The sequence below is a fragment of the Plodia interpunctella genome, chromosome 30 (assembly GCF_027563975.2).
Source record: "Plodia interpunctella isolate USDA-ARS_2022_Savannah chromosome 30, ilPloInte3.2, whole genome shotgun sequence".
Classification (NCBI taxonomy): Eukaryota; Metazoa; Arthropoda; class Insecta; order Lepidoptera; family Pyralidae; genus Plodia; species Plodia interpunctella.
In genome coordinates, this window is record NC_071323.1 from 483171 (window position 1) to 508635 (window position 25465).

Below are 25465 nucleotides of genomic sequence, written 5' to 3' on the forward strand. Positions count from 1 at the left end.
TTCCCGTGTATTGTAACGATGATGCGAAAACAAATTATAACTTGTCAATTGGATTGTTTAAATTACTGTAACTGTATTTGGTCTGAGAAATGTATTACAAATCTTTCAATGGCTAATTTTTGTTGATAAAGCCATTTTTTTTTTGTTTTGTGTTATATTGACGACATTTTAGTATGCGGCTGTTCGAAAGTACTACATGAATCATTTACGGCAAATTCCGGCTGTGACTACGGCGACTGTACGATATCCTAGTAGTGACGGGTCTGACACAAAATAAAACCAGTATATATTATTATTATTATAATTTATCCTGGGCCTATAATAATTAATATTTATATGGTAGTGGTGTGTGGTGTGTGGTGGTCGGGAGCTCAGTGGGGATGGGGCGAGGTCTTGGCGGGTGAGGCGGGGGGCGGGGCGGGCCAGTCCTCGCCCTCGTACTGCGTGTTCTCGAGCCGCGTGATCAAGCGCTCGTCCTCGTCGCCGAACTCGCCGCCCATCAGCGACGGCTCGCCCACCACCATCACGTCCTGCGGAGGAGGACGCCGATTGTAATCTACTGCGATGGACTGTCAATAGCTATCGCTGAAGATAAGCACGACACACCAACTGAGACTGGCTGCACTTAGGTCTAGCCGGCTAAACTTAGATGTACACACTTCGGAGTTTAGTCATAACATATTTATATTACAGAATATAGTTAAGTTAGTATTCTATTTACCCGTCATAATAGAGTTCAAAACTGTTCAAGTGAGTTTCTTTCGGCATTTCTTTCGAGCAGTGGTCGTTTCGAAATGCCAGTAATTCGTAGCTTGTGAGAAATTACTATATAATATAAAATTTGACGTGAAAAAATGCCTGTGGATGTCTAATCCTAACTAATATATAAATACAAAAGTAAGTTTGTTTGTTACCTCTCACGCGATATTTACTCAACTAATGTTCTTGAAATTTCGCATATATATAATTAAGAGTATGGAGAAGAACATAAGGTACCTTTTATCTCGGAAAAAAGTTTGTTCCCGTGGGATTTGCGCAAAACCTGTATTATATAGGTGGCGCTAAATATAAAAGCATTAAATGGTACTATGTATTTTGAGGTAACGCTAAACGCTAATAAAATAAAACTTTGCAATAAAACACTAGATGACGCCGTGTGTATTGTGTTCTGCTGTTCCCAATGGAATTTAAACGTACGAAGCCGCAGGTATACAACTAGATTGTAAACTTTTTATTGCACGAAGAAAATATATACAAAGAAAGTAGTAAAATAACGAAAGTGACTCGTATGTTACATAATGGAAACATAAGATATGTTTCCATTATGTAACATACGAGTAACATTTACAGTACCACCACGTTTATAAGTTACATCGGCAATATTCGACGGCGCAGAATAGCGCGTCCTACCGCCGAATCAAACCGAATACAAACTCAATAAAATAACGACCATATTGCTAGGACATAAGTCTTAAAATAAAAAAAAAAAAAATGATTCGTGCGACGCGACGGCGCGGACTCAGCGTCAGCCAATAGCGGACAGCTCTGTTCGCGGCTAAACAAACATGGCGCGCTCTGATTGGCTAAAATATTTTTGCGCCGTACGAAAGTTAGACTTTTGCGCTGGTACATCGGTGTAACGTATAAAAGTGGTAGACCTGTACCCAAATGTACAATAATGAGTGAATTTCCCGAAACCGATCAGACCATATTGCGAAACTGCTTTTTTTGAAACCAATTTTTTTTAAACAACTATAGTTTAAGGACACACAGATTTATTTCGAATAATCGCGATCGATTACATGAATAGAATAAAATGAATTAAATCTACGTGACCGCGAGCTTCAACGATTGAAGTACGACAGCCCGACGAAGATGCTAAATTATCCCACTGTGGTCCAAGGTGCTGAATCTGCAGTTTCACAATATGGGTTTTTTTTTCAATGGGTTTTTTTTTTCACTGTAACGCAGCTACATTTTATTTGGAATCATTTTCGATGTTATTTCGCCTGCGCTGGCACATTTGGATCTACTGTCATAAATTTTAAAATTCTAAATCCGCTCGAACACTTTGACGCGTAAACATTACGATCAGGCTAGCGAGGCCAGAGGGCGGCCGTGATAAATTTATAAACATTAAATAAAATAATAAGAACAGACCCAATAAGGGTAAGTGCTCCATTTATTGTGAATATATATAACGTATCATCTAACCTCTATTTTAGATTTTTAATTTATATTTAATTGTTCTAGGTCTTACCTTAAGTTTTATAATAATAAACTAATATAATACTATCCAACCCACCATAAAACCCCGACAATGGCTGAAATTCACTCATTATTTGTACATTTGGGTAAATAAGCTTGATTCAAATTTGTAACACGTACCTAATACGCATTAATATTGTTCGAAAATATATATATTTTTTTAATATAAAGGCGGACTTATCCCGGAAAGGGATCTCTCTTTCAGTCAACCAAGTATTTGAAAGGAAATAATTTAAAGTTAGTTTCTGTATAGTAAGATGATAGATGATGATGGTATGTCACCTGCGAGGCGAGGTTGAAGCTGGGCCCGGGCGAGCGCTTCTTGGCGGGCGCGGCGGCTGCGGCGCCCGCGCCCGCGCTGCCCTTGCGCTTGCGCCGCTTGCTCGCCGGCCGCTGCGACTCTGCGCAACACATTCACAACGTACAGTACACTACAGACGAACCCGATAGTGTAGCTTACAGATATAAACCTGTGAGAATTCACTCAGGGTACAAATAAATACGTCTCATGTCGTGATTTCATTCTCAAATTAATCGATAGGCAATAGGAACACATGCTTTTTTAATCCCCCCCAAACGCAAAAAGAGAGGTGTTATAAGTTTAACGTGTCTGTCTGTGTATCTATCTGTGGCATCGTAGCTCCCAAACGGATGAAACGATTTAGTTTAGTTATTTTGTGTTATACAATTTTACCCTGTGTTTTCTCAGCCATGTTTCATGAAAATCTGTTCAGCCGTTCAAAAGTTGTAGCTAAATGAATATTAAAAGTAGTTTTTTTTTTAATTTGTCTAACAAACTTGTTTTCTCTTCACTTTATTGTTGTAAGGTAGCGATGGTTCAGTAGTAAAATATATTAAATTCAAATATTTTTCTGCGATTTACGGGAATTCCTACAACAAGCAAGCGGACGACTTCCGTGGCCCAAGTTCGAGCCCCGGTCAGCTCAACATGGATAATGAAATTTTTCTGATTGGCCCGGGTGTTGGATGTTTATCTATATATGTATTTGTTATAAAATATAGTATCGTTGAGTTAGTATCCCGTAACACAAGTCTCGAACTTACTTTGGGGCTAGCTCAATCTGTGTGATTTGTCCTAATATACTTTATATTTATACGATGACCAAAATTTATATTACCTGCCTGAACCGCGAAGGAATTTCTTCTCGATAGTTGTTAAGCTACAAACTACTAAACGCCAAAATGTCAGTAGTTTGTAGCTTTTTGAGAAATTACAATTTATATAATAAACAATTATGCGCCTATGGAGGTCTAATCCATACTGTTATAAAGAGAAAATTTTATTTCTTTTTGTAATGAATGAACTCAAAAACTACTGTACCGATTTTGGTGAAATTTGGCACGGATGAAAGGCTACTTTTTATGGTATTACCTGAGCGAAGCCGGTGCGGATCTCAAGTTTAAATGATTTGTTTTAATTTAATTAGAATATATTGGTGTGTTTAAAGTACCAGGATGATCGCCTGGTCTCACCGGGAGGTGCGACCGCGCGCTGTTAGAAACATTCGTAAGGAAAACTATTTGCCCCGTCAAATTAACACATATGTCACTGTTACGGCGGCTCCTGGGAGACTACCACGAAACCATGGATTTAATGAGTACTTCGTATAACTGGATACATTACTACGAAATACCTGACAAACAATAATAAACTCAAATTGGAAGGTACTTAAGACTATTTTTAAATTCTTGAGACTCACTTTGTCTGGTCGCGTCCCTTTTTAGTATTGTGACCACAAATTTTGATTTATCACAAAATATCCACAAAATTTGATTTCTAACGTAATATATTTTTTTTCAAATTACCATGTATATATTATATATGTATATATGTGTGTTATGGATGTAGACAGCGACGATTTTGCAATGGATTTGGGCTGTCGAGTGTAGCAGTGTAGCAGAGTGACTCACCGGGAGGCGCGACCATGCGCTGCCACTTCTGGAACAGCGTGGTCTTGAGGCAGTCGCGCGGCGACAGCGCGTACGCTTTGTGTCGCGACATCAGCTCCTGCATCGGCTCCAGTATCACGCATAACTGTTCACAAATTGCAATTTTCTTATTTATCATCATCTATACTAACATTATAAAGAGGTAAGCGTTTGTCAGTTCGCATGTTTGAGGCGGGGGTAATCTCCGAAACTACACGGAGCGACTTCAAAAATTATTTCACCGTTAGAAAGGTGCATTATCCAAGATTGCTATAGGCTATATTTTATCTCAAAATTCCCACGGGAGCGAAGCCCCGGACGACATCTAGTCATTCAAATAAAATACATCTGTATTGTAGTATGGGAAGTCTTACTTAAAAATGGAAAGTTTTTATTTTACCCGTGACTTCGTCAGCGTACAATTACTCAGCATAATAGGATAGTTGACAAGGTTACTGATAATTGATAATGTTTAGGATCATTACGATAATTAATAGACTGTAACAATGCTGTCCAATTTGACGTTAACTTTAACCGGCGCGCCGCTGACGTTTAGACAGAAGTTTACGTTTTCAACACATTAAAGTTAATGTCAAAGTTGACGGTGCAAACTGCCTTTAATATTAGCTTAAAACTTCGCACTAATGATGTATTTTGGGTAGATTCTTTATAGTGCGTTTATTCTGTTTACTGATAAGCCACTTCGTATGTTTATAGGTTTACTAGCTGCGCCTCGGGGCTTCGCTCCCGTGGGAATTCTGGGATAAAAGTACCTTATTTGTTATTTCAGGTTATATTCTACCCGTGTACCAAATTTCATAACAATTCGTTCAGTAGATTGTGTGTGAAAGACCAACAAACATGCACACATACATCTTTCGATTAGGTTTATATCTGTCATCACATTAACTGTTTATCCAATAAAGAAAATACATGTTTCTATTATGTATGGGACGTTTTATTTAAAGAGATAATCGTTTACACGCGACATGTTCCGTTCGATATGACAAGTGTCGCTGTACAGTGAGAGTGAGTGAGTGACTGACCCGCAGATAGTTGAGCGTGGAGTGTCGTTGTACAGTGAGAGTGAGAGTGAGAGTGAGAGTGAGTGAGAGAGTGAGTGACTGACCCGCAGATAGTTGAGCGTGGAGTTGGTGATGCCCTGGCGAGTGATGTTCTTGGTGAGATGGTCGAGCGCCGCGGCGTCGGGCGGCAGCGCGGCCTGGCGTGGGATCAGCTCGCGGTGCGCGCGCACGGCCAGGTGCCACGACTTGATGCGCATCAGGTCGTCGAACGTGAACTCCACGATCAGCCGGCCCTCCGTGCACACCTTCCGCGACACAACATACATTATTATTGTTACTTCTAATTCTTTATTATTGTATCGATGTTTGTATAGATATTTTACTAGATCGCAGTAACCGTAAACGCAAGTACATAGCACTTCACATCATCCATAGCGTTAATTCTTATTTATATTACGATGCATGTGATAATAAATTCATTAGAGACAGACGTTCGTTTCAATTAAAGTGACCCTTAACGCCAATACAGTTATAAAATATATTATCGTTGAGTTAGTATCCCGTAACACAAGTCTCGAACTTACTTTGGGGCCAGCTCGATCTGTTCGATTTGTCCTAATACTTTTAGTTTATTTACCAACTCACCTTTGTGAACATGGGTTTGCCGTGGTGCGTGACCATGGTGCAGTGGTCGCAGTCCAGGGTTATGCTTGTGTTGTGGAAGGATTCCTTGGGCTGGCGCATCGTATAATACAGTTCTGAGACACCACCCTCGTATATGCTGCGAAAGTAACGCGGTATAAGGGTCCTTCCAATCGCTGAAACGAAATAGAAGACAATTTTAATAAATCATAATCTAAGTCTTGAAGCAGTGGTGTAATAGTTAAGCCCGCCTGCGGATCGGTAGGACCCAGTTTCACATCCTACTCGTGCCACAAATTCAAAATTCTTTATTCAATTTAGGATGATATACATCACTTATTGACGTCAAAAAAATTACTTAAACCAAGTCTACTGCCAGCTTCCAAAGCGCAGGTGAAGAAGAAGCGGCGCAACAAACTTCACCGCAGCCTTTTCTCCAAGGACGTCAATTAACAAATATAGGTCTTATATATATATTAAAAATTAGGAGGACGAATTTACATCATTATTAAAAATGTCAAAATTTGAATAAATAAATAAAATAAAATATGTATTTCCAATAAAATTATTGAAAATTGTCACACAAAATATACATATATATAAATAAAAAGCTAAATGTACAAAACGTACGTAATAATGTCTTAAATCAATTACATATGTTATGAGGATACTGCACCACGCTTGGGCCAAACATGATTGTCGTTCACATAATCACCACACGAGTTTGTACACCAATCTGACTCATGTATAATACTTTTCATAGATCACCAACTGCTTCCGGTGAAGGGAAACATAAATAATGAAATTAGTTTCATAATTATAATTAAAAATGTTTTTTGGCAATGTCAGTGGCAAATCATTCAATTTAAACCTAAATTTTTGAAGTGAAAACTTGTTTAGCGGGCGTTGTGCACTTTTTGTTTGTGACGGGTGAAAAAATGTTAATCTCGCGTCAGGACGCGCGACCCTGATCGAAAATTCGTAAGACCTAAGTCAAAAATGCACAAGGTTAATATTCAAGTTTTCACTTCTGCCGGCGCTCGCGGAGTGCAACCCGGTTTTAATTGACAATAATTATTTTTGACAACCCTTCTGCTTCATGCCAGAAGGGCTTACAAACGGTCAATACGTACTATATCGTTTGTGTTCGATAGTACGGTCTAATAAACGGATAAACCCTAATATCGAATATAGAATCTACCCTAATCTATCGAATAAACCCTAATTACTAAAAGTTCGCTAAAAATGAAAGTTAAAAGTGTCAGGAATAGAGAGAAACCCGAGAAGAGATGGATGGATTGCATGAAATAAATTGCAAATGAAAAGGGCGTGTTGTGTGAAATGGCAAGTGACAGAGTTATACGGAAGGATTTAACACACTGTACCGAATCCACACGAGTGTGAAAAAGGTCAAGAAAAAAAAACATACAATGTTTTTGGGTCAATATTCTAAACAAAAGGTGAAATGGCAAGTGACAGAGTTATACGGAAAGATTTAACATACTGTACCGAAGGAGTTGACATACTGTGCAGACTCTATAAAGATTGACGAGAAAAAGTGCCTGTGAAGGTCTAATTTCTGAATAAATGATTATAATTTGAATTTGAATTCTATACCGTTCAGGTCCATAATGTCCTTTTCCCAAAATATCCGCGGGATTCGAAATGTCTCTTCATGTGTCCAGTCCCCAAAATGTCCAATTCCCGAAATATGCCCTCACCAAAATGTGTCCCTTTCCCCAAAATGTCCAATTCCCGAAATGTCCCTTCACCAAAATGTGTCCCTTCCCCAAAATGTCCAATTCCCGAAATGTCCCTTCACCAAAATGTGTCCCTTCCCCAAAATGTCCAATTCCCTAAATGTCCCCTCACCAAAATGTGTCCCTTTCCCAAAAATGTCCATTTCCCGAAATGTCCCTTACCCAAAATGTAAAATTCCCAAAATGTCCCTTTCCCAAATTTAAAAAAAAAAAAAAATATATACGTGTGCGGCCCCCGCAAACCACGACTTCGTCCGCAAAAAAATATATTTAATTCCACCTCCAGGAGTCCCCGGGAAGGAGAAAAATGTCAGATTTGGAACTTGGAACAGGGAATTATGCCTAATAATATGCCTAGGTAACCACAAAGATGTAATATCCCACCCTGGCTTCGCTGGGGTTGTGTAAATTTTGAGAAAGGGACATTTTGGGGGAAGGAACAATATGGGGAATGGACATTTTGGGAAAGGGACATTATATGGACGCTCCACACGAATGTGCAAAAGTTAAAGAACAAATCATACTGTATCTTTTGGGTCCGTCTTCTAAACAAAACGTTAGGGTTAACGTCGCGTCGTCCTCGAAAAACTCTGTCGCGAACGCATCCCACCAAAGGTTGTCCGATTCCTGAAATAAAACATGGCAATAAACATTAACAAAATCTATACTAGCATTATAAAGAGGTAAGCGCGTGTGAGTTTGTATGTTTGAGGCGGGTAATCTCAGAAACTACCGTTTCACCATTACAAAGGTACATTAATCCAAGATTGCTATAGGCTATATTTTATCTCAAAATTCCCACGCGAGCGAAGCCCCGGGCGACATCTAGTAAATTATAATAACGAGACTAAGTCTCGACCCTTTTTTATTTAAGCTTTTACCAGCGTGTATGCGACTACCTTCCATTGGATGGCGGTGAGTAGTCGTAAGTCATGTCAGATGCCTTTAGGCGACTTGAATAAAATCTGACACCAGCTTTAGCAATAACACACTCGATATGATGGTGATGATGACTAGCTTTTGCTCACGGATTAGCCCGCGTAAATATCCCAGGGAAACAGTTAAATTTTCCGAGATGAAAACACTATTCTCTCCTCTTACGGAAAAGGAATTTATAAAAATCCACTGGTGGCGCTAGTGTGCCAGTTTGCGGCGCATTCAAATAGTATGAAATGTAAGTACTTACCTCTGTCCTTTGTTGTAATCTTTTGTTGAGCTCATAAACTCTGTAGTCTGGCTGTCCGAAGTAAGGTGCGTGTCGCCTGAAAACAAAAGAGAAAACTATCAAAAACTCTATCTATGAAGTAGGACAAATTTAATGTCACATTTGACATCTGTCAGCCTACAGCTAGAGCTGTCAAAAAATGTCTTTATATGTATTTTAATTTTAATGTTCTTGTATGAAGTTCATGTAGTTCTGATTTTGGAACAATAAATATTGTGTGCCCTGAATTTTGTAGTGTCAAATCTATTAAACTGGTCCTACTATAGTATACAGTTGTCGGATTAAATTAAACGCAACCATTTTCCTTTTGCAGTCTATGGGCACCTATGCTATGTCTAAATTGTCACCTGTCACATTGCCGTTTATTTTGCCGCCAAAACATCCAGATTGTCAGAAAACTCGTTTTGAGTGACCTTTTTATCAATAATCCTAAATAAAGATAAAACAACAACTAGATGTTGCTCGGGGCTTCGCTCCCGTGGGAATTTTGATATAAAATATAGCCTATGGCAATCTTGGATAATGTAACTTTCTAACAGTGAAAGAATTTTTGAATTTTTGTTTTCTATTTATAATAATAGTATATATTGATTTTGGAAATAATTCCTTCCTCGATAGAATTGACAGATCGTAATGACAGCGCGGCTGCAGCGGTCGAAACGCTCTGAGATCCACCCGAAAGCGCTTTTTCCAATTTGCAATATGGTGTGCACCCAAGGACGTTTAGCTTCTAGCTTCTAGCGTTTAGCTTTTAGATGTAATTTATCTCCTGTCTTATTATGTATGCGTTAAGAATGTGAAGACGTATCATACAATCAATACTGACTCATTTATATCAGTTGAAATGGCATAACATACAGACAGGGCAAAGATAAGAAATAAAACGCTCAAGAGCGTGTTAGACTCACGCATCGAGGGTTCCGTACAAATTTGTAAGTTATAAAATGTGTATAGTTATGTTTCTTATTTAAAAAACATAATTCGATCCCCGGTCGGGTCGTGATGGAAAATGGTCTTTTTCTGATTGGCCCGGGTCTTGGATGTTTATCTATATATGTATTTGTTATAAAATATAGTATCGTTGAGTTAGTATCCCGTAACACAAGTCTCGAACTTACTTTGGGGCTAGCTCAATCTGTGTGTATTGTCCGTATATATTTATTATATTTATTTAGAATATTTTTCCAGTCAACGCCAGGCTCGAACCGGGTACTAGTGTTGTCGCTCGATAGTGAAATATCAATTACGATTGACTATCGATAGTTTGATAAAAAGCAATACTATCGATAGTGTCGATAGTATTGCCCTGAAATATTAGATATGCCATCGATATACTGTCGAAAATATTGCTCTGCGATATTCAAATTCAAAATTCTTTATTCAATTTAGGATGATATACATCACTTATTGAGGTCAAAAATTACTTAAACTAAGTCTATTGCCGGCTTCCAAAGCGCAGGCGAAGAAGAAGCGGCGCAACAAACTTCACCGCGGCCTTTTCTCCAAGGACGTCAATTAACAAACAAACATAATAAACTTATACATATATAAGAAAATAGGAGGACGAATATTAGATATTCTATCGATCGATACTATCGATAGGCCTATCAATAAATAGTTTGGCATTTTTCGATTGAAACTATCGATAGTTCGGCAACACTACCGGGTAATCCTTCATCAAACGTAATCACAATTCCACGCCCTCAACCGCTGGGCCAGCGAAAGCTTACTTACTGATCGTGGCGAAATTTTGATTTTAGAATTTTTGACTTGAAAATTTTCAATTATCTTTTTTTTAAAACGAGCTATACGTTACACAGTTTTGGAATTTTCCCTTTGTCTACATTGTTAATGCAAATTTCATGCTAAATTGCATGTTTCTAGGTCAACGGTACCCTATTTCAACTGAAAATTTTGCAAATGGTCACAATATTTTGATCGCGTTGCAATTCAACGCGATCAAAATATTGTTTCATTTTTGCACAACATCAAGGGACAACATCGGCCTGGATATTTCATGTTAAATTCAACTTTATACGTGTACGCATTCCTGCGAAAAGGTCCTTTGACAGTCGGACAACAACGTGATCCTATAAGTGTTCCGTTTTTACCTTTGAGGTACGTAACCCTAAAAATCAAAATGTTTCTATTTTTCCCACCAATCTTGGCGGATTCTGTATACATTGCCGGTTTTTAATTGCGGTAAATAAAAGCACTCATACTAACAACGCAATGTTAATGCATACTCGCGTCGGCATCAGTCAGAAGTTGGGCGATAGTGTGTACGGGTACACACTATCGCCCAACTTCTGAGTCCTATAATACCGGGGTATTAAACGTCATTTGCTGACGGTCGATTGGGAGAGATCCCTCTATGGGATAAGTCCACCGTTGCAAGAAATGTTTCTTGTGTCTTTTGTGTTTTATGAGCTTAGTTTTTAAGGCAATTAAGTTATATCTCAAACAAACAAAAAAATCATATTTTTTTCTATTTTTAATGTAATAATTATAATTACGTATTTTTTTTGTGAATTAACGCGTGATTTATCCAGAAAATAGTAATGTAAACACATATAAAAAATACATATCTCAGAAAGAGCAACAAACCTGTCTAATTTTCAGTATATATTTTTTTTAATATATAATATTCTTTTGAAATAATTAACCATAACATCCCCGATCAACGTTTACCTCGTGTAAGGATCCTGCATGGGATGGTACACAGGCGGCGGCGGCAGCGGCGCGTACTCATGGTACTGGAGCTGGTGGGGGGGGTGCGGGGGGTGGTGCGGCGAGAGGTGGTGGAACTCGCCCGAGCCGCCGAGCGAGCCCAGCGCCACTGGCATATAGGCCACTTTGTCACCAACACATCACCTTAGCTCACTAACTGACGCGCTTTTTTTTTTTTTATTCTTTTCACTTTTTTTTCGTGTCACTATGTTGGCCAGTTCAATGTGTTTTTTTTTATGCTTTTAGAAAAAACAAATATGACTTGTTTTTTTTTTTTTCACTTTGACACTTTTAGGCACTTCAGTTCGTAAGGCTTGGGGCAAAATAAAGTTTTTGTCTCGATAAATATAAAAAAAAAAAAACAAAAATTTTACGCGGGAAATTCCTCTCCGAGGTGACGAAACGTCTTAAATACCTTAAATTATTATTTTGTCACTTTTCCTTCTATTCCGTGTCAACACTATTTAAAAAATCACTTTAATACACAACTCTGTCTGAAATTAAAAAAAAAAACACACACACACACAATCGACAACGAAAAGCCGCGGCGTCAAGAACGCGATTGATAAAAAGCAATTCGAATTTTTCGCGCGGGAAGTCTCTAACCAATCACAAAACGGCCTAAATCCTTTATATACTCGAGGTTGCCACGCGATTGTGATTGTTACTGCAAAGAGTTAGAGGCGATAAGCTTGTAGACAGTGAACACGGGCGACGGTGTGGCAACGTCGCGTCAGCTGTATTGCTTGCGTCGAGCGCTTCGAAAGGTCACATAAGTATAGGTACCATTATTCTTGTAATTTTCATGTGAAAACTTCTAGAGTTCTAGGAGGGAATTTTTACAGGTAATGTATTATATAGGATGGACAGAGCCACGAGTCGCAGTGTTTACGGGCAGATTTATTGATCGTTGAGATTCTAAAATGGTCAAATCGTTTCAGAAATTAGACCTGCATAATAATTTCTGAGACCAATTGCCGAGAAGAAATGCCGAAAGAAACTCATTTTAAAACAGTGTTGCCCTGTCATGCCAGAAGGGCTTACGATTATTTTTTCAAACATGTTTCTTTTCATTTAATTGCCCTAAAATAGATAATCTGGGAGCGAAAGTAAAAGAAAATATGCTAGCTACTTCTCCCGTGCGGATGTAAAATTCAATCAAGGAAATAAACATCCCAAAAAATCAAATCTCTATCTCTCCTCAGCCGTTGATCGTCGGAGCTCAGGGTCCGCTTTCCTACTTTTTTTCGTCTCCAATTCGCACGGGCATTCGGCATCCCTAGTTGTCAGAGTATTGGGCTTAGAGTGAGGCTCACTTATTGACGTTAAAAAATTACTTAGCTAAGTCTGTTGCCGATTTCCAATTCATAACCGCAGGTGAACAATTTATAAAAAACTTGCTGCGCCCCGGGGCTTCGCTCCCGTGGGAATTTCGAGTTAAAAATTTTATTCCAGGTTATTTTCTACCCGTGTACCAAATTTCATAATAATCGGCCCAATAGATGGGTGTAGAGGTAACAGACAAACTTACTTTCGCATTTATAATATTAGTTTGGATTAATGCAGTATTGTGCCAGTCAATCAAGGGCTAAACTCTCATAGGGTAACCAACTTGTTAATGTCAATAGCTTATTAAGTCCAATTCTACACTTTATCTGTATGTATGTATAATATATTTATATACTTTTATATTTTAGGTTACACACTGAACCGTGTTTCATATATCATTATAACATATTATATTCCGTGTCAATCTCAACCTTGACGTTGGCAAAATCATCGTTTTGGCGAACGATGGAGCCATGAAATTAAAAAAAAAAAACACTTTGGCAACTCTATCAAATAAGAATATGCAAAAAAAACAATATTAACGAAAAGCCTTTCTGATGATAGGGAGTTTAAATGACTTTCTTTCGGCATTTCTTCTCAGCGGTGGTCGTACCGAAATGCCAATAGATTGTAGCTTTTTCAGAAATTATCATGTTGTAAAATTTCATTAAATAGGCTAGGTCAATACAATATCCACATAATGGTTTAGAACAAGCCTATTTAGCCGTTGTCAACGGCATGCAAATGTTAATAATGGCATATTTAAAAAAAAACTATAAAATGACATCAGATTAAATTAAGATAAAATGTCACTTACAATCTACATGTATGTTAATCAATGTCATTGCAATCCAAGAAATCTTTGATTGTGTAAAAACATTTATCAAGAAGCCATTTATTTAATTGTCTTTGAAAATGATTTAATGGGTTTCTTTAGTCTATACCATGTCTGATTATTGTCTATGCGTTCATATTGCTTTAAACTATGTTATTGGTTCAAAATTTCCGGTTTTTCCATGTTTTCACGTACATCACGTACGAAGTGCGGGTTAGCAATTCACTTCTCACCATCGAATAGATTCGAAATGAGACGCAGCGAACCAGTCACTGTGACGCAACGACAGCCACACTGCAATGTGATTAGATCGGTTGCGTCTCACTTCGAATCGATTCGATGGTGAGAAGTGAAATGCTAACCCGTACTTCGCCCTTCGGCCCGAAAGTGCGTTCAGTTGTCAGCCGAAATTTTGTGGTTGCGTGTAATTTTAAATCTGCGATAAATTCTAAAGTATTAATTCAAATAAAATGATATAATTAATTGTAATTGTGATCCACATGACATCGACCAAGTAACTGTATACTTATTTGGATAATAATTAATGCTGATAAAGAGAAATTTGCTTGCCAAAGTCATAAGGATTTTAAAATTATAGACAAAATTGGCCTACCATGACTCAACCTTAGGAGATTAATGCTACAGCTGACTTTTTTGTAGACCTTTTTATGATATACATTTCCGTAATACATTCTTTTGATGCTACCAATACGGTTTACCCAGCTTTAGCAAACTAAGCGCCTAAAAGAAGAAAGAAATATTAGAAAAAAAAAAATATAAAGAAAAAAATATTCTGTCAAAAATTCATTAATTTTTAACGGTTTGATAAAAAAATTGGAATTTACTCTATGGTACAAATACGTTATTAAAATGTCTTTTTACAAATAGCGGAGTCTGGGCTCAGCGATACTCTATGACTCAGTATGAACCGGGAACATTGCGAATTCTTTACATGCTCAAAAATATTTTCATTGCTAATTAAACAATTAATTCCAAGAAATTGATGGAAAACCAACGTGAAAGTAAAGACAATATTAATTAAACAAGGTAATGGTAGACTTTACCATCGATAATCTCATAATATGAATCCCACTAATAGTTAGTACGAGGTCCTAGGTGCGAAAATTTATGAGGATGTAGGTTTGCGTGTATTCATTACTCATAAGACATATAGACAAAATCTACCGGACGGATTGTTATGAAATTTGGTACACAGATAGAATATAACCTGGAATAACACATAGGGTACTCTTCATCCCGAAATTCTCACGGCAGCGAAGCCCCGGGGCACAGTTGGTGACACATAATTAACATCAATAATATGCAAATTAAAACAAAACCTATAAACTAATCAGAACGCGCGAGTGACCAGTATTTATCATCAATCTAACATTAGGTAGGTAGGTATTTCACCGTCAAACCAAGAAGACAGCGCACAAAAAAATATACGTCTAACAAAAAAAAACATTGTTTTCACCGTGCAAGGCCTCCGGACTCCGGACGCAACGCAGCGTTGCCGTTCAGTGCGTTCGCGCCATACTTTTTACTGTTTCCTAGCACATAGAGTGCTCATTACGCCGGCACGCACACAGGCGAGCGCCGTTGATATTGTTATATCCATATATCCGCTGTACATACGAACAAGATGTACATAATATGTACATTCCAACAGGCTAGCTAGCGTAGCTATATAAAGCCATGTTGCGCGGTGTACTCAAATCAGTTTTCACAATGTCTTTCATATTTTTCCTAACGAATATTGTAATTTCCATTGCAATTTTTGATGTATGTATCAAAATGTAGGTAGGTATTTATTGTGGAATGTAACAATACGTGTCTTTTTATTTATTAATGTCAACGACACACTTTAATTATGAAGTTTCTATTGCTATTGTTCAGAATTAGATGGAAAATGCTCCACCGACAAGAACAAAGTTCTTAAATTAATTGATGATAATTGCGATTATTGATTTGTGTCAAAATTTAATCTACGATAGGATGTAATTAATGTTATTTTAGCGCCTTTTTATTTTTTTTTAATCCAAAGTCAAAGAAATGTGTCACTCATGACATTTCGGGCGATTTTGGGAAACGTGCGTTGTGTTCATAGAAATTATTATTTAGGATCAAAAATAGTTGATAGAGTCGTTGCCTTCTTTCTATTTTTTTTAAAATATTTATTTAAGTAATTCATTTTGGCCGATTTTGGGAAAAAATCTATGGAAATGTTTGAAGGGGGGGCCAAGACTCGAAAATACCTATATTAAACAGTTATTTTTCTAAACTGTAACTTTAATTAAACCATTTTGTGAAAATACCTCCCGATCTCAATGACATAATTAAGAGCATTTTTCCAATTGTTTTTAAATGATAAAAATTGCCATTTCGCAATATTTTTTCAGGCTACGATGTAATTTAGTTTATTTTACCTTTTCAATTATGAAAGTGAAAAAAAAACTTGTACATTTCTATTTACGCGATCGCTAAACAAAAAAAAAATTACTACCTACCTATATAGACAAACGCCGTAGGTCAGTAGGTATAATTCCGTCCTGTGTGTAGGTCAGTCAGCGTAATATTTTAATTCATCGTTTATTTCTATTTTTTTTACTAAAAAAAAACAATAAGACCAATTTTTTTTCCGAATTAAAAGCAAATAATGAAAAAAAAAGTAGTTACAAAATAAAAACCAGCCAGTGTACTCGAGAAAAAAAAGAAAAAGTCGGTCCGAAAACACACGCAACGACACTAAGGAACTTCATAACGAATCAATCGGAGGTTGCACTATTCGCGACGGTCGCAACTGGACCGTCCCGTTTTCCTGAATAATTATCATCACGCTCTTACACCTTACAGTATACGGATGGTACACACACACACCACAACCCGCGTAAACAACAAGATAAGTTCTAAAACAATCACATCGCGCGACGCGAAAAAAAAAAATTTTCGCGAACGTCAGACGTGCTAACTTCCCGTCGGTCATACGGAATGTGTGTCACCGGGGAGTCAATGACTCCGCACTAACGCACAAAATACCTACAATGCCATAGCTACGGCATACAGTAAACATGAGTACAACACGTGCGTGTAATCCAAAGACAACAGTCTACAACCGACATTGCGCTCGATGTGGACCAACAACAAGCGCAAAACTGGCCATCAACAACGGCCAAATCGATATGGACTGGAAAAAAAAAAAAAAAGCGCGACATTTTCACCGATGCATATCGACGTTCGATTTTCGAAATTGCCGTGTAAATAGAGCAGAGTTGCCGGCAGCGCGGCGGCGCGTGTACTATGTACCTAATTCGATATATATCAGAAGTGTGCCGCGCTATGACGGACGATTGACGAGCTGTCACGCGCTCGGAGGCGCTCGGGTGCGCTCGGCCAGACTCGGGTGTCGCGGAGACGCGGCATGGCGGCAAGTTCGGATTACACGATTAGATTATGTCATAGTGATTAATAGTAAAAAACCGGTTGCACAGTCAGGTCAATCATAATTCATATCGCATCGCGAGCTTATCAATATTATATATTGTTCTATGTCTTGAAGAATTTGACCGCGCGGTAATCTGTTTAAATGCCCGTTCGATATTTTTAAACTATAACTTTTCCCACTGCTGGGCAAAAGACTCCTCACTCTCTTAATTATTTAAATATTATCATTAATTCTTAATTATAATAAAAAAATGAATACATCCAATAGGAAGACAATAAAAAACCTCGACTTGTTTTTTTTTAAGAAACATTAAAAAAAAACCGGGAAACCCTTATTTTCTAGATAAAAATTATACAAACTTTCAAACGAGCATGCGACAGACAAGCACATTTAAATGCGCTTTAAACAAGGGCTCACACGTGTATAACTTTATACGACGTTTAAGTGTTTACTCCTAAACATTGTCTAAAGTGTGTTTTGTATGTAATAGGATTTATTTTAGACAAATGTTAAACGTCCATTTTTGTTTTTAATAACGCTGTTATTACCCCGCCCTGTGTCCTACCACCTGCACTGCACACCACCTGTATTACGTCACAGTCTGATATTCTATTTTGATATTTTTAATTTTCTAATTCATTGACTTATACAGCACTCGTCAATATATCATTCGAAATTGAATAAAGAATTTTTAATTTGAAAAAAAAAAAAAATGTTTGTCGATAGAGACGCCGTCCCACTGTGAAAGCTGAACTCGAGTAGGTAAAGCTCGCTATCGCTTCAATGGTAAAAGCTTTGCTTACACAGGCCGGGAAGGTTGCCAGGTTTAAACGCGGCGTGTGGCGTTTCATTCGTGTCAGACTTTTTTTTTTTAATAAAGAATCTTTTTTTTTTTTTCATTAATCATTTATAAAATTAACATTGTTCCAGTACTTTAGTTATTTATAAAATAGGATAATTAAATTGATTACTTTGTACGGTACAATTTAATAAACACTAATGCTACGGCCACACTATCGCGATTACGCGAAGATTTGCGATTTTTGTCGCGACACGTCTGGCCAACGAATTCGTCCTATCGCGAATCATCTTCGCGAATACGAATGCCCTTCGCGCCGCTGTCGGTAAATTGCCGCACATTTTGATGTGCGGGTTTTGTTGCGACAAAGTTTTTGTGTATAGATAACACCCACCATCGCCTTTTATTCGTCTTTTTGATCCTTTTATTTTTGTTTAAGTAATAGAGATACAGTAAATAATTATTAGCCGCCATGTTTTTCTTCCATGTTGTCCGCGAAATGAATTATCGCGTCGTAACGGATTTTTTTTTTTGATGTGGCCAAGCTTTTCGACATTGATCCAACACGAACTTATATCGTGACAATGCGAACGCGAGTCTTCGCGTTGTAATGTGGCCGTAGAGCCCAATAGCCAACAAGCTCAAACACACAACTAGTTGTGTATATCAGTCGGTCCACGAGGAAATCGAAAATAAAAAAAATGCAACGGTAGACTTATCCCATTCATACTTTATACCTGCGGCTCCTGAGCAGTGTGCGTAATGCGACTTTGCTATTTACAGATCACTATCGACCTCGATGACAGTGGTAAAGTGCTTGCCCCTGAGCCGAGAGGTTCCAGGTTCGATCCCCGGTCGAGTCATGATGGAAAATGATCTTTTTCTGGCCCAGGATCCAATCAGAATCAAAATCTTGGATGTTTATCTATATATGTATTTGTTGTAAAATATGGTATCGTTGAGTTAGTATGCCATAACACAAGTCTCGAACTTAATTTGGGGCTAGCTCAATCTGTGTGATTTGTCTTAATATTTATTTATTTATCGAATCGATTCACAGTTAAACGCAGCCAACCAATCACAATGTGATGCGACGTTAACCACACCGCAATGCTATTGGTCCGCTGCGTGCGTCTCACTTCGAAACGATTCGATAGTGAGAAATGGAATGCTAACTCCAATTGCTCTATTATTAGAGTTAAAATAAAACTATCAAAATCTAATAATAGAGTAAAACTACTGTAAGTTTCGTGGTAGGTCTTCTGTCTCATGTAACAACATTCCCTCACAGCTGTACACCTTTGTATTGTACAGGCAACAGCACAATCTACCCAAATTCATTGCAAACTCGCCGCTATTAATACACCATAGAGGTTCATGCAGGATAACTTGATGCGCTGGTTGACTGTACCAAAAATGTTAACTCTTACCTGTCAACAGGAGGCGGTAGTGGCGCCATCATGTGTGGGTGCGGCGGCAGCGGCGGATGCGGCGGGTGCGGGTGAAAAGGTGACCCAGGCGGGGCGAAACCCGGACCTGGGAAGTGGGCCTGCTGCGGGGGCCCTGGGGGGAAGCCGCCGCCGGAGCCGGGCCGCGCTGAGGGGCTGCCGAAGGGGCCGGGGGCCGCGTACGGCGGGCCCGCGAACCCGGCGCCCGGGCCCGGCGTGGACGGCGCGGGCGAGGCCGCGAACGCGGGGCCCGCGGGCGAGCCCGCCGGCGGCGCGAACGAGGGGAAGGGGGGGTCGTTGTTGCCGCTCTTCCATGTCGCCGGCACCCCGCCCGCGCCCTCGTCCAGCGCCGGCACTCGCCGTTGCAGCCCCACCGACATCTGAACAAGAATGTTATGATGTTCACCACTGTACAGTTCAGTTCAACAGCACATCAACCTATCCAAATTCATTGCAAACTCAACGCTATATTACCGCGGCATAGAGGTTCATGCAGGTAAATAATTTGATGTGCTGTTGACTGTACATTGAACGAACATTGCTAGAATAGGACCACTCCATATCCTCACAGAGGGACACACAGCCTAGGAAGCTAATAGGGAAACAATAGCATTCCCAAGGAGAGTTAACGTCAGTCAGTCGACTGGTTGTGAAATCACAGGCGAATCTACTAAATTCTAGGATAATCTTTACGCTGACCCCGCATGGGCGCTGGTTTCGAAGCGTGAGCTGTGACGCTTCGAAACCAGCGCCCATGAACGACGCGCCGACGCGCGAACGGCGCCCATGAGGAACGCAATCAGGAACAAGCGAAGATAATGAGAGAGAATGAACAAAGATTGCGCAGTTTATATAAGAGTTTTTATTTACCCCAAAACAAAACCAGCAATGTACGTTGAATCTGCTTGGCGATAGTGTACGTACAATAGCTATTATGAGTGATCGTACAATTTACATAATTCTACAAAATAAATACAAAATAGATACTTTACGAGAAATGAGTCAAATCTAATCATTTATTCAGAAACTAGCTCATTCCCGCGTGAATTTCCCACGGGAACTTTTATTCTTAAGTTTGAAAGGTACCCAATGTCCCTCACCGTATTTCAAACTGCACAAGTCCACCTATTGTATTTTTACAAATTATTTTATTTATTGTATGCAACAAGAAGATGGGATAAAGTGATCTTATTGAGTGGAGAAGATGGGATATAGTGATCCTAGTGTGTGGAGAAGATGGGATAAAGTGATCCTAGTGTGTGGAGAAGATGGGATAAAGTGATCCTAGTGTGTGGAGAAGATGGGATAAAGTGATCCTAGTGTGTGGAGAAGATGGGATAAAGTGATCCTAGTGTGTGGAGAAGATGGGATAAAGTGATACTAGTGTGTGGAGAAGATGGGATAAAGTGATCCTAGTGTGTGGAGAAGATGGGATAAAGTGATCCTAGTGTGTGGAGAAGATGGGATAAAGGATAAAGTGATTTTCCACAAACTTCTCTCATTAGTTTCGTTCGCGTGGTTGAACAATTTTGGTAAGGAGTCAAAAATATTAGAGAAATTTAATTGTACAGACAAATAGTACTCCATCAGGTGTTCCAGTTTTCATAATCATTTATATTGACCAGGCTTTATAGCTATACAACAAAAAAGTTTCATTCAAATCCGTCTAGTCCAGAAATTAGCATGTGCTAACAAACAGACAGACTTTTTTTTGTTTAAATTCTTATTCTATTACTGATTGTCTATCAATCTCATTTTTTTTAATTCAAATATCTTCAATGAACAGAAACACTTTTTTTTTTACTGTTTTATTATATGTATATAAATATAACATATGTATTGATTATTGATTTGTCATTTTGTCACAGCATCATTATATAGTCAAGTTTACTTAGATAGATAGACAGATAGATAAACTGTTTATTTATATCGAGAACACACAATATACATTTATGATACAGTGACCCATTAAAATTAAGGACATATACACAAGAAACATTCCACATAACTATACAATCATGTGCCGCAGTGATATAAAAGGGCAGTATCTCAGTGCATATTCTGCTCGACTTCATAAGTATCTTTACTGATATTGATTTATATACGTCCAAAGTTTGGCGAATTGTATCGCGATAATGTAAACAAAAACGACACATTGTTTACTTGTTTTCCACTTGTCCAATATTTATTTGTTTTAAATAACTTTATTGTGACAAAATACAAAGAAGAACAGATTATAAAGAGAAACCTAGTCAGCAAGGCAAACTTATCTCATAAAGGGATCTCTTTCAGTTGTTATCCATATTAGGTTTTTTTTAGTTAAGATTTTAAATAGCAGTCTCTTGTTGGCTGGTAACATAACAATTATATTTGGTATTGCAATGCCAAAAAAAATTTAGTACATTAAAAATCAATTTTATTAATTTTCTTGATAGACTATCTTTGAAAGATTTTTATCAAAAAATATATATTTTAAACTAGCTTTTGCCCGCGGTTTCCGCCGTGTGATTTCTCACGGAAGCCATTATTTATTGTATAAAACAAAGTTACTTCCCGGTGTCTGTCTATCCCTATGTTTGCTTAGAACCTTAAAACTACAAATTTTGATGTGTTTTAGTAGTTATAGTGATTCAAAATAAAGTTTTAAGTACGAGGGTAAATCAAAAAGTTCTTAGAATGACATATTGATATATTTTTTTTGTGGGTAGTTTATTATTATTTTTAAAGAGTGATTATCGTATAATGTTTATGCTCAGTTACAATCGATTCGGTCGTATCGTTTACAAGCAATAAATTATTAAGTGCCAAGGGTATTCCAACGTATTGAAATATGGAAAAAAACGAATTACGTGCGGTGATAAAGTATCTGTGCCTAAAAAAAATGTCCACTAAGGAAATTTTTTTGGATATTCAGGAGACATTAGGGGATAATGCTTTACCCTATTCTACAGTAGCTTACTGGGTTTCGGAATTTAAAAGGGGTAGATCAACTTGTGAAGATGATCTGCGTTCCGGGCGGCCGTCAACCTCCATCACAGAAGAAAATATCAAAAAGGTCGAGAAGTTAGTTCTGGAAGACAGAAGAATAACTATAAAACATTTAGCCGAGGTCCTAAAGATTTCATTTGGAAGCATCCAATCCATTTTAACAGATTCCTTGGGGTTCAGAAAAGTGTCGGCAAGATGGGTACCACGAATGTTAACAGAAGAAAACAAAAAACGTCGTTTGGAAATTTCAAAGCGCAATCTTGAAATATTACAGTCCGATCCGGATGAATTTTGCCGTCGTGTTGTTACCATGGATGAAACATGGGTCCACCATTTTGATCCCGAAACTAAAAGACAAAGCATGTCTTGGAAACGGCCATCATCGCCACCAATGAAGAAATTTCGCGTTGCTCCTACCGCCGGCAAAGTTATGGCCTCTGTGTTCTGGGATAGTGAAGGAATCCTTTTTATCGATTACATGCCGAAAGGACAGACCATTACTGGATCCTACTATGCTAATTTATTTCCAAAAGTGCGTGAAAATATAAAGGAAAAACGGCGAGGAAAACTGTCATTGGGCGTGTTGTTTCTTCACGATAACGCTCCTGCGCATCGGTCCGAAGTTGCGCTCACGGCAATCCGCAGTGCTGGCTTCGATCTTCTTGATCACCCACCATATTCTCCGGACTTAGCCCCTAGTGACTTTCACCTATTTCCAAAATTAAAGGAGCACATCCGTGGAACTAAATATAGTGATAACGACGCAGTTATGGCTGCCGTAGACGACTTTTTTGAGAGTCAAGAAAATGATTTTTTTTTGGAAGGAATTAGAAAGTTAGAGAAGCGGTATACTAAATGTATTGAATTAGAAGGAGATTACGTTGAAAAATAAAATATTTTTGTACACATCTCCTGGTTTTTTTATAGTGATTCTAAGAACTTTTTGATTTACCCTCGTATATAATTTATTATATTTTTATCAGAATGAAGTCACAAGACTCGAAGTTTGGTCTAAAGATAGTTTTAGATAAATAAATACATATTACAGAAACTCTTAACAAATCTTGAACTAATATTGGGGCCAACTCAATATTTACCTACCTTGTCATCTATACTATTATTATAAAGAGGTAACCATTTGTGAGTTTGTGACTTTGTATGTTTGAGGCGGGTAATCACCGAAACTACCGAACAGATTTCAAACATTCTTTCACTATTAGAAAGGTACATTATCCAAGATTGCTATAGGCTATATTTTATCTCAAAATTCCCACGGGAGCGAAGCCTCGGGCAACATATAGTATAACAGAAACTCGACTCCGAAAATGTGGGCAATATTTACCTGCCATATGTCCATCTAAACTAATCAAAAAGCATTAATATGAATGTGTTTGTAACTATTTTAGTTATTTCTCGCAAAATACAACGTAAATAGTACAAAAAGATTGGGACTCGAGACGGTGACTTGTTTAGGTGAGGTTATATCTGGAATTATTTAATATCAAGTCTGTTGATCCTCGGCTAAGACCTAGAGATCCTACACTTTTGCTAAAGCCAATATGTGAAGGCAAAGTATTGGACAATAACTGTTATATTATGTCTATTAAAATCTATAAATGTACTTATGTTTGGTTACAAAATATTTAAGAAATAAATATTTTAAATTGCTGGTTAATAATTGTTATTATGATTTATATGAATATTTGATACCAACAAGAGAATTGCATGATAATTTTGTATTAGAATCTATTTTGCAATACCTACTTAACCAAACCTTAGTAATGACCCTTGCAAATAAAAGTATTTCATATCATTTTGATTCATAGTTGCAATTGGAATAAAATATATTTATTTACTTTAAACAGTGTGTAATGTGTATTTAAGTTGTTTATACACATATTGTGCATTTTATATTGCAATTCTTGTCAATTGCATCTTCTAACCTAAATTTTAGAATGACTAAAAACAATATATCTCTATAGATTTTTGATTATATTTGATTTTGGAATGTTTATGTTATTTGTTAGTGGTTTTAAGATCGCCATCTTAAAACCACTAACAAATAAAATAAACATTCCAAATAAACAATAAAAAAAACCTCAGATTTCTCATGTAAAATTGTAAAAAAGCTTGGACTTTGTTTATCATATTATTATTGGGTATAAATCGCCATTTATACCCAATAATAATATTTTTTACATGAGAAATCAGTTTTTTTTTATTATTGAAACATTTCGAAATGGTCCACAAAATATTCTAATAACAATGATCCTACCTACATGCGTTAGTAGTACAAAATGTTGAGTGATTGTTATTGTAAACAAAATAGAAAACTATGTTTACAACTGTATTTTGTTATGAAAAGACTTGAACCCACAAATCGATTCAAAACAATAAAAAGTGCGCCGTATAAAAAAGGGGTTACTCGAAAAAAGACCTGTTCGGTATTTAAAAAAAAAAAAAAGAGAATACGAGGGAGACAGTCCTCCGTACCTCCGTCCGTGGTTCGATCAGCGGCGGGCACCCCACTCGTATGCTAAAATCTCCGGGAATCGGGCCGACCTATTCCGCATATCTGCTCATACACAACAATATCAACGCACTCCACTTACAATGTTTCTGTTCCCTTTCTTCCTCATACGAACATTGCACGCTGTTTATCCATTTAGCTATTTTAAAACCACACTAAACTGACACTGGGATTCTGAAGGGCACTGACATCGAAAATTAGTCTTTTTTTTTGTGGACGCGACGACGCGCCGGCCGGCAGACATATATAAAACGCTTGTTTATTCACTAGCGCTGTTATTCAGCGTTATTATTGCGATTATTTTACATTATTTCACTGAATATAGTTTGAGGAAAGCGTCGATCACCTCATGTCGCGACGCGAGCTTACTCGCATCATCCGCGAGCCGTGCACTCGAGTTATTACGCTCGATGTCACTGCCTGCTTGGCGAGAGTGCGGTGTTACCAACTACTAAATAAATCATCCCTGATCAAATTTCAATACTAGCCCT

The 25465-nt window shown here is 37.8% G+C and overlaps 1 protein-coding gene across 8 annotated transcripts; it reads right to left on the reverse strand.

Annotated features, from left to right (window-relative positions):
• Nucleotides 1–287: 287 nt before the first annotated feature.
• Chi (Chip) lies at nucleotides 288–25397 on the reverse strand. Of its 8 annotated transcripts, none has more exons than XM_053767354.2 (9): nucleotides 25057–25397; nucleotides 19439–19836; nucleotides 8832–8907; nucleotides 8170–8272; nucleotides 5889–6061; nucleotides 5348–5548; nucleotides 4201–4324; nucleotides 2551–2669; nucleotides 288–530 (listed from the first exon to the last, which is right to left on the reverse strand). In XM_053767354.2, the coding sequence occupies exons 1-9, from the start codon at nucleotides 25081–25083 to the stop codon at nucleotides 372–374; spliced, it is 1380 nt and encodes a 459-aa protein (XP_053623329.1). In that variant the 5' UTR covers nucleotides 25084–25397; the 3' UTR covers nucleotides 288–371. The 8 variants fall into 8 exon arrangements, with proteins under 8 accessions (XP_053623329.1, XP_053623330.1, XP_053623337.1 ...); XM_053767355.2 differs by having other exon boundaries at nucleotides 24938–25396; XM_053767362.2 differs by lacking the exons at nucleotides 19439–19836; nucleotides 25057–25397 and adding exons at nucleotides 11562–12060; nucleotides 16808–17043.
• Between the last annotated feature and the right edge of the window lie 68 nt (nucleotides 25398–25465).